This window comes from Antedon bifida, chromosome 8, assembly GCF_963402885.1.
Source record: "Antedon bifida chromosome 8, ecAntBifi1.1, whole genome shotgun sequence".
In the NCBI taxonomy this organism is placed as follows: Eukaryota; Metazoa; Echinodermata; class Crinoidea; order Comatulida; family Antedonidae; genus Antedon; species Antedon bifida.
Window position 1 is genome coordinate 1,360,783 of NC_136233.1, and position 10,068 is coordinate 1,370,850.

At 33.6% G+C, this 10,068-nt stretch overlaps 2 protein-coding genes across 3 annotated transcripts; one reads left to right on the plus strand and one right to left on the minus strand.

The window, feature by feature from the left end:
• Window positions 1-477: 477 nt before the first annotated feature.
• LOC144850774 (ubiquitin carboxyl-terminal hydrolase 2-like) lies at window positions 478-8,239 on the plus strand. 2 transcript variants are annotated; one of them, XM_078708203.1, is made up of 12 exons: window positions 478-551; window positions 1,158-1,952; window positions 2,237-2,299; window positions 2,812-2,938; window positions 3,347-3,467; window positions 3,883-3,996; window positions 4,465-4,633; window positions 4,983-5,060; window positions 5,399-5,477; window positions 5,942-6,037; window positions 6,286-6,409; window positions 7,138-8,239. In XM_078708203.1, the coding sequence occupies exons 2-12, from the start codon at window positions 1,308-1,310 to the stop codon at window positions 7,223-7,225; spliced, it is 1,704 nt and encodes a 567-aa protein (XP_078564329.1). In that variant the 5' UTR covers window positions 478-551; window positions 1,158-1,307; the 3' UTR covers window positions 7,226-8,239. The 2 variants fall into 2 exon arrangements, with proteins under 2 accessions (XP_078564329.1, XP_078564330.1); XM_078708204.1 differs by having other exon boundaries at window positions 6,009-6,037.
• A 125-nt stretch (window positions 8,240-8,364) lies between these two features.
• LOC144850793 (uncharacterized) lies at window positions 8,365-9,926 on the minus strand. Its single transcript, XM_078708233.1, has 3 exons — window positions 9,744-9,926; window positions 9,406-9,472; window positions 8,365-9,131 (listed from the first exon to the last, which is right to left on the minus strand). The coding sequence occupies exons 1-3, from the start codon at window positions 9,828-9,830 to the stop codon at window positions 9,043-9,045; spliced, it is 243 nt and encodes an 80-aa protein (XP_078564359.1). The 5' UTR covers window positions 9,831-9,926; the 3' UTR covers window positions 8,365-9,042.
• Between the last annotated feature and the right edge of the window lie 142 nt (window positions 9,927-10,068).

The following is a 10,068-nucleotide window of genomic DNA, read 5'->3' on the forward strand; positions in this document are numbered from 1 at the left end:
TTATAACAGGGATAATTTTATAGATAATGAGATATCATTTAACAATACATATACGTAACTTGGAAACAGACATAAAGCAGGAAATGTCATCTTTTTTTACTACGTTTTGTATGCTTAATTATTAACAATCACTGACGTTCAGATGGTCTTATAAAAACCTGGTGACAATTAATTAATTTTGAGATGTTCCATTTCCAAGAGAACAGAATATTAATTATCACAAAATCGGCACAAAATGCTTCGTTTCTTGTAGTGTGGCTGGTTTAATTAAATTATTTAAGATCAACACAAAATTGACCAATTTGTGTGGTTTTCTGTGGTACATAAAAATTTAAAAAAAGAAGTAATACGTATGTACTGTTTAAAGAATAGGTATAAGGACTTGGTACAAATCTGAGCATCAGCTTATTTTTAAAATCGTCATGGCAATATTGTACAACGTGACAAAAGAGGGCCGCCTGAAATTCGAGCGGAATTCTTCGCCCTACATATTTTGTTGTCTTCGCGGTGATGTTTTACTTACAATTTACAAGATAAATACTTAGGCCTAGGTAGGTAAAGTGTTTGTTATTTAACCATATTATGCATTTTTAAAGATTGTTGTGATAAACTACGTCAGACAAGGCTAACTAGGCCTAATAATTATTAATACCCAAATAAATGAATGCCAGGACCCCATATTTGTCAACTAGGCTAGAGACGGAGAGACGGCCCGAATGACGGGCCCGGCCGGGGGGAGAGAGCAGAGTATTCAGCCTTGCCTTGCAGGAGATAGCGGGGCCATGGCTGGTGATCTGCCAAATGCCTAGGTTAGGGCCCAGTAGTGTAGTATAGTACTAGTAGTAGGTTTAGGCCAGGGGCCTAGTTTTAGTATTTATTTATTTGCTTACCTGCTGCTGGCGGGTTTAATTGTGGTGATCTGTCACATTTTATTTTGATCGCGATAAAATCAACTAATTTTTTTTTTTTATCCATATATTTAATACCACAATATTATTTGTAACCTACTAGCATATAATTATTAAATCCTGTCACCCTGCAAGCTAATGAAAATACTCAATACTTATGGAACGGTTAATGATATTTAACATTAAACATGACTTATTAATGATTGAATTAACTAATTAAACTAGCCTTTACACGCTTTTTTTTTTCAGAGCAAAAGAAGAAAACAAAAACCATTTGAAACATGTTCTCTAAAATGATGAAATTTGGAAGCTTTGTTTATTATTTACAATATTAAATATTACTAGTTTGTTGTGGGTGGTAATTCACCCAAAACGACATACTGGAGATGAGGTCAAGCCATGTCACGACATCAACCAACAAGTATGTTACCACGCCGCAAGGACCAGGGTCAACGCACTTTACCTGCAGGGCCTGGTCCATTAAACTCTGATGGCACCAAACTAAACTATAAGTATAAAAGGTCAAAGGTTAATAAATCTGGGCCAGTAAAAGCTATACATACTGGTTTTGAAAACAATAATTACACTTCACATGTGTTAAAGAGCCCTGTGGGGTCACTGTCAAACATTAAGTTGTCAAGTAAGTCATCAAGCACTGAAGATCTCTGCAAAAAGTTTTCCAGTACAACCATCAGGCCTTTGAATAATAACACGGCCTACAGAAAGAGTTTGTCACTGCCATCTTATTCGGATAGAAAGTTAAGTCCTTCTCCACCAACACTAAGCACCTACAAAACACGTACTTATTCACCGGTGTCAAAAGATTCCAATTATAGAAATACATTGTCACCACCACATTCAACTTTAAGTAGTAGGGATTATGATTACAACTCAGCGAACTACCAATCACAGAGAAGACGCACACAAAGCTTTAGCAGTACCTATGACCCATCGAATGTTCCACGTCCTGAGTCTCGTACAAGGAGATTAAGCCAATCAGAAAATCTATATTCCTACGGAGCTAATCTTCCAACTGATACATACGTAAGTTAAAAACAAAGAAACTTGTCTAATAATACAAAGTGCAACACCAAATAGAGAGATGGCAATACATGTTGAGAATAATATGGGGCCATGCTTTCATAACAAAAAAAACGTCATAAACTGTATGTCAAGTTTTCTATTTTTGGTAAAAAGCAAGAAGTCTCATATCCAAAGTACTTGACGTATTGAACTTGGTTTTCTACAAATTTTGTATAGGTATCAACCAGTGAGTGTCTTTTTAACGGGAGTAGTATATAACCATATAATTCTAAATATATTTGTAGGGACATAGGCAGGTAAAGAAAGATTTACGAGGAAGAATAGGACTTACCAACATTGGCAACACTGTAAGTTGAGTTTACTTCTATACCATCATTGTGGTATTTGATGTAGGAACTGTATCTTAAAAAAATTAAACTAAGTACTTCACTTAAATCAATACAATCTTGTGGTTCCTTTTTTATGTGACGTTCACTAAAGCTCTGTCTACAGTTTGACAACAAAAGTGTGATGTGCCCAAATATGGTAGTGGTATGCCCAAATATGCTAGTGATATGCCCAAATATGCTAGTGATATATGATGGTGACATCATCATGTTTATAAATGGGCATATCACATTTGTTTTGTCACCAAGTTTGATAGTGTAGACAGACCTTTACCCAATAAGAGATGTTTTATATTTTAAAGACTTGTGTTTCCCTGGATGGATCGAACTTGTATCTTAAGCTCTGTCTACACTATCAAACTTTATGTGACAAAAATATGTGATGGGCACATTTTTTTGTCACATAAAGTTTGATAGTGTAGACAGAGCATTACACAAGAAATGATTGTGTGATAATTTATATTTATTTTCAGTGCTTTATGAATTCTGTGCTACAGTGTCTTGGTAATTGTGATCTTCTTCAGAATTACATTGTCAAAGACAATTATATACTTGACATTAATGCTACCAACAGCAGGACTCAAGGCAAACTCATCAAAGGTAAGTTTTTTCATTTTTGTTTTGACCTAAAACACCTGCAGGAAACAAACATAGTATACATATAATATAGACCTTGATTCAAGAAAATGACACTCAACTTATTTTAAGTACAGTACAAACTTAATTAATAGTAACACACCCAGGGTGTGACCCAATTCTGACACCCCTTATTGACCCACGGTGTCCAGTTTTGAGGAATTAATTGTAAAAATTATGAAATATATTTGGCCTTTATTAAAATAGACCAATTTGGAATAAATTAATAAATTCTGTTGTTCAGATGGCTTTGTTTATTATGTTGTTATTTATTAAGTTGTCATAAAAACACCCTCATAATATCATCCTAAAAAAAAGAGCTCAACAAATTACATTTTGACATTGGCTTAATTCAAACTTTATTTATTACAGCATTTGCAAATGTCATGAAAAATCTATGGGTTCCTCCAGAAACCAGTACTAGAACAGCATTTTCACCAAAGAATTTCAAAGACTGCTTGGATTACTACTTTGAACAGTTTAGAGGAGCACGGTAAAACATTTATTTCATTTCTTTATAATAGATTATTTTATTTATTTTAATTCTTTATACTAGGAAGCCTGTTCTCCACAGTGCCCAGTATTTGTGAGTGACAGTGTCTGTGTGTGTACTAGTACACCGGGGTAACCCCCTACTTTTTTCGAAAGATGTACTAGGTTCAATAATGTGCACATGACTTAGATGTGTACACTGGACCTACGGTTTATAGTCCTTATCCGAGAAGACTCGTTCTACCACCAGAACCATGGAGTGAGTGAGGCTTGAACCCTTGCCAATGTTATGGCTACATAATTACGTTTCCACTGTCTTAACCGCTTGACCACTCATTAGATTTGATATATATTATTTTGCTACACTAAAAGTAACTATAACATGTTTGATAGTGTGACTTTTCTTCTTTTTTTAGTCAGCATGATTCACAGGAGTTTTTACGTTATTTATTAGAAGCTTTACATGAGGATACAAACTCTGTTAAGAAACCTCCAAAATACATCGAAAATAAAACAGAAGATGTGCTGAGGTATGTAAGATAAGAGAAACAGAAACATAGACAGATTCACACCCCCTCCCCCCACCCCTATTTCACTTCACAATTCTACGTCCTCCATCTATTGATCTTAAAACTCTGTCTATACTATCAACTAGTTTGACAAAAGGGTGTGATGTGACCAAATGTGGTAGTGATATGCCCAAATATGGTAGTGATATGACATCATCATGTCCATATTTTTTTGTCACATAAAGTTTGATAGTGTAGACAGAGCTTTAGAAATAAGCTACTTGACCTTATATTGGAAGGTTTTTTTAAAATGTTTACGAATATGACATAGGTTACTTTAATGACTATCTTTTAAATACTTTATTTATTTTTATTTCACCATATTTATAGAGGGTGACCCTAAATTACAAAACAAGTCTAGATTCTTTTTAAAAAAATGTCTGTGCATTTCATTTTAAAATTCGCACAACTTTTTCTGTTTGTTTTTAGTGAAGAGGATAAGGCGAGCAAAGCTTGGAAAGTCTACCTCGCCAGAGAGTCTTCATTCTTTTCTAACTTATTTGTCGGGCAACTCAAGAGTGTACTGGAGTGTAGTGAGTGTAACAATCGCTCTGTGACCTTTGACCCTTTTTGGGACTTATCGCTTCCTATCCCACGGGTAAGTGAGTTTCAAAATGTTTGTATTACTTGCTGTTTACCTAGTCCTCCACCATGAACATGAAATTGGGTAAAGTTTGTTGGTTGCACTCAATGACCATGTAGCAGGTCAGTGTTTAAAGCTCTGTCTACACTATCAAACTAGTTTGAAAAAAAAGTGTGATGTGCCCAAATATGGTAGTGATATGCTCAAATATGGTAGTGATATGACATCATCGTGTCCATATATGGGCACATCACATTTTTTTGTCACATAAAGTTTAATAGTGTAGACATAGCTTTATACTTATTTCACTGAAGGATAATATAAAATAAAAAAGGTTATAATAATGTTTTTTTTTATTTGATAGAATATAAGTAGTGTTACCTTGATTGATTGTTTGAAAGAATTCACAAAGCAAGAGGTGCTAGATGGTGATGAAAGGCCGGTATGAAATATTTTCTTTTTAATTTTTTTTTACTACTAACTAAACTACTAAATTAAAGTGGTGTTGATGAGATAAGTCCCAGGCATTTGCACCAAAAACAAAAGAAAAGTACGAGTTTACCATGTGATCTGTTCCAGTCCCTTCCAGTAGACTTGTATGGATAGAACAGTCTATGAGTTCATTAACGATACCAAATAAAGTGATAAGCTATAAATATAAAAGTCTTTATTTGGCTTTGTTAAACTATGCATGTTTTGCGAAGTATTGTAATGTATTATGAGCAGATATTTGACAAAATATAATTAACTGGTTACTTGGTAAATTGTTTTTTTTTTCAGGTGTGTAGCAAATGTAAAGCCAAAAGAAGATGCCTCAAGTCTTTCTCCATTCAAAGAATTCCACGTATACTTGTCATTCGTATCCTTAATTATTAACAAATATACATTTAACTCATTGGACACTCTTGGTCTGGCCGACATTGTCCAGTCAACTTTCCAGACACTCTTGGCCTGGCCGATAATGTCCAGTTAACTTTCCAGACACTCTTGGCTTGACTGACAAGGTCCAGTTAACTTTTCAGATACTCTTGGCCTGGTTGACCATGTTCAGTTAACTTTCCAGACACCATTGGCCTGACTGACAAGGTCCAGTTAACTTTCTAGACACCCTTGGGCTGGCCGACAATGTCCAGTTGTTTGTCCATACACCATTGGACTGACCAGTGATGTACAGGTGTACAGTTAACTCCAGATATCTTTATTTTGATTTTGAGAGAGATGACTTTTATCAATATTATTGTTTTTTTAAATCATGTTTACTTACTAAAACAGTGTTACTTATTATATAAATGATGTTTAGTTTTTCTTGACGTGTTCCGTTAGATTTAAAGCGTTTTTCTGGCCGCTCTAAACTTTCAAACTTTGTTGATTTTCCCATCAGTAATCTTAGTTTGGTTCCTTTTTGTTGCAGTGACACTTGTAAGTATTTAATTATTTATTAAAAATTTGGCAAATAACTGAATGAAATGTGTATGAATTACCAAATTACCTCAAGCCTAACCTCTCTTATTTTCTAGACATCTTATTGCTACCTCTTTGTATTGTTGGGCCCTCGTGAGACAAGCTTTTGCTTCTAGTGCGGGCCCCAATTTATTATTGTTATAACTGAATAAATGTGTATGAATTACCAAATTACCTCTAGCCTAACCACTCTTCTTATTTTGTAGACAAAGAAGACAGGTACCATCTTATTGCCACCTCTAACCACTCTGGATTTACATACGGCGGTCACTACATTGCTCATGCTAAGCATGCCATACACAATAAATGGTTTTGCTATGATGACACTAGGTTTGATTACATTTTATTATATTTGAATGTTTCTAACAAACTTACCCAATAAACCACAACAAAATTCAGGTAGTTAATAATTATTTAAGCTGTGATTATGGAGGATTGTTTTACATTTAATAATAATAATAATAGTTCATTCTTATATAGCGCATATAAGCAAGCTCTCAATGCGCTGAACATTATTACCCCAGTCATTTCCTGATCAAACACCTATGGAAACATACTCCCATATATGCAGCTAGTAATCAGCGCAAAGTTGTGTCTGATCTAACCGGGTACCCATTTATACACCTGGGTGGAGAGAGGCAAACGTAAGTAAAGTATCTTGCCTAAGGATACAAGCAATGCGGCGAGAGTTGGATTCGAACCTCGGTCTAACGATCAGTAGTCGAACGTCCAACACACAGCGCCACACGCCCTTATAATTTGATCTACCTTCTAATAGTATACTTGCTTATTACAGTCAAGTCTGCCAATACTGGACACATTTGGGCTGGCAAAATAATCTGGAAAGTCGGGTATTTAAAATGTGCTTTTAATGGTAAAAAGGAATTTGGGACCTTTTGGACCTCAAGAAAAGTCTGGTATTGTGAGAGAGTCCGGTATTGTAAGAGTTGACTGTTAGGCTGTCATTGACTGATTCAGTTAACATATGCATTGCCATTGCATAACAGCAGGTATACAATACACTGCAATGAATTTAACTTGCATTATCATTTTTACAGAGTTGATGAAGTGTCCGATACCACTATTAAGTCTTCCCAGGCTTACGTTCTATTCTACCAGAAATCCACAAATTCTGCCAGATTATGACCGTGAGTGACACAGCGCCCTCTGTCGGCTAAATGGATACTGCTGAAAGTTAGGATGCGAGTGGTGATGTCATCTTCAATTATAAGCATGAAATTATGGTTATTTCTATTCTGATTGGATGTGTTTGAAATCAATTAGCATATCTGTTATAACTAACATGATAAAACATAATATGTATACAGGTGCAACCTAATAAGTATACATGTGTAACCTAATAAGTATGATGTGCCTTTCAACTACTGCTCATACAAATGAGCAGATATATTTTTTATTTGTAATATTGATTTTAAATTTTATTTTTTAACCCATATTTAGTATTTAATAATAATTGTACATACCTACAAATGTTTGAATTGAAATATGCTACCAACTTATGGATTTATTTCCATAAAGTATGATACCTTGAAAATTAACTTATTAAATTAATTCTTTCATTTTTTATACACAAATTGAGTAACTGGTTATTTTGATACTTTAAAACTCATTTTTTAATTTGTTTAGGCCTATTTGGCAATTGGTGACTATAATCACTATACCGTCCATAGGTAGATAAGGGACAAGTTTTGAAAAATATCTTAACATTGGACAGGATTTGAAATCCAGGATATGATTATTAAGAACAATACCACAACTACATGACATCATCATCACATTTAAATCAATTATCAAAATCATCCCACCAGACTTGTTAATAGTGCAATAGTTTATGTTGTTGTTATAAATTTGAAAACTGACAAAAATGAGCTTTCATTTTCTGGGTGTAATTGACGACCCTAACAATTGGATAAGTGTTCTCCACTTACAGTAGTATGAATATTACTGCCGATATACCACATAATAATAAAAAAAAACATCCAAATGTTCTGCCATTTGTCAATTAAAAAGTACTTTAAATAGGATTGTTATGGTGAGTTGTACTTACAGTAATATACTAACTACTGGTAGTTTGTTTATAAGTGAACTTCTTGTGTGTTATCTATGCAAATAATAAATGTATCTAGATTTTGGTTTTCATTGTGTGTATACTGTCATACTCATTGAACTTTAGTAAAATGTTTAAAGTGAAAAATCTTCGACAATAATTGGAAAGTTTCTCTAATAGTTTGCAAATTTGTTTTAAAAGAGGCACACATACATGATTCATAACAACAATATATTTATTCAAAAAACAAACGTAAAAACTAGCAAAACTTGCTCTTTCTCATGATAAATTACCCCTGTCTTTTAAATAATTTCAGTACATATTTAAGTTTATTTCGGAAACATTTACATAGAAAGTATTTATATATGTATGGCTTCCTGTTACATATGTTATAGTTGGCCTATACCCTAAAAATAATATCAAAATGTGGGGGTGTGGTTAGTGGGTGTGGCCCCAAGTTATTGTTTTCTTTTACATTGTAATTTACAATAATAATTAATGATAAATAATAATTAATGATAAATACAAATTAAAAAAATAATGAGTAATAATTAATTTAAAAGCATTTTAATTTTTGTTTGTAACTAGATGATTCCAGCTTGATATCCCACACAATTAATACCAAATTTATAAAGCTGCTTGTTGTATAGAACATAGACTAATAGGCTTGCCTGTACAGCCAGTCACAATAAAGTAATGTTCATGATTACTTAGATTTAGAAAGAAGTTCATTATATTTTATAGCAGTGCTCTCTCTAGTAAAAACTATGCAAGCTTAAAACAATTTACTACGCAAGACCTTTTCACATTAACATACTGTACACAACAATTGTTCACTCAGTGCTGTACAAATAGAACAAATTACACAGAAGTAGTAGAAAAAATGATTGGCTTGTTATTTCTCTGGTTCATCTACTCCAGCTTGTGTCATTAGGTCTGCGATGTTCTTTTCCAAGGAATCGATGCGGGATCCCATATCATCAAGTATTTTTATTCATTAAGGAATTAAAAGAAAGATGCAGCAAGAAATATGAGAAATATTCACCCAACTGCTTTTGATTCATTTAAAATTATTTGAAAACTCACTTATTTTACTATCAGTATCAAATCATACTTATTCTTTTTATCAAATTTCAGGATACAATGTATCTTGTTGGTTTATTTTTTAATTGGCACAATATAAATGTTTAATATTAAATAATATTTATCAGAATTAATTAAAATATTTTAAAATATATAAATGTATTTCAAAGGATATTTCTTGTAATAATTTGGTCGGACATATTTTGGAATCTATCTTGCATTTGTTGTAAAAGTTGCTGTACCTGAAAAAGAAGAAAAAAAAAGTTCAGTTTTGTTAATTATTAATTTAACATAATTTAATAGGATTTTATTTGTTTAATAACCTGCAATAAAAGCTGGATCCTAAACTATAGCAAATGAGATCGAAGTCCTAGGCCCATGTAGCTGACACTTGGCAGTTCATAATAACGGGACTATATCGCACCAAAGTACTGTAACTTCATTTTCGTTTTAACTCTGCTAGGCCTAGGATTTAGCGAAAGGTCTAGCAGCTAGATTTGGCTTTATACTTACAAATTGGGTTAAATCTTGTACATTCTTTGGGTCTGCTGTGGCAGGTACTACTTCGGAATCCACTAGTTCTTGCTTTACATGCGACATTTTACCGTATTTAATTAGGCCAAAATAGAAAAATTCTAAAAAGCGTTTTTGTTTTTAAGTAACCACTTCCGTTTTCCAAATAGACGCCTTTTCTCATCTCATATACAGTACATTCTGCGCACGCGCACACCACAAAACGGTGCGTCGTCGGCAAAGAAGAACGTACTGAAGCGGCTGAGTTCAGAGAGTGCCGTCGTATAGGAGGACGGCAAAACTTGTAGTTTTACCATTTCTTCAA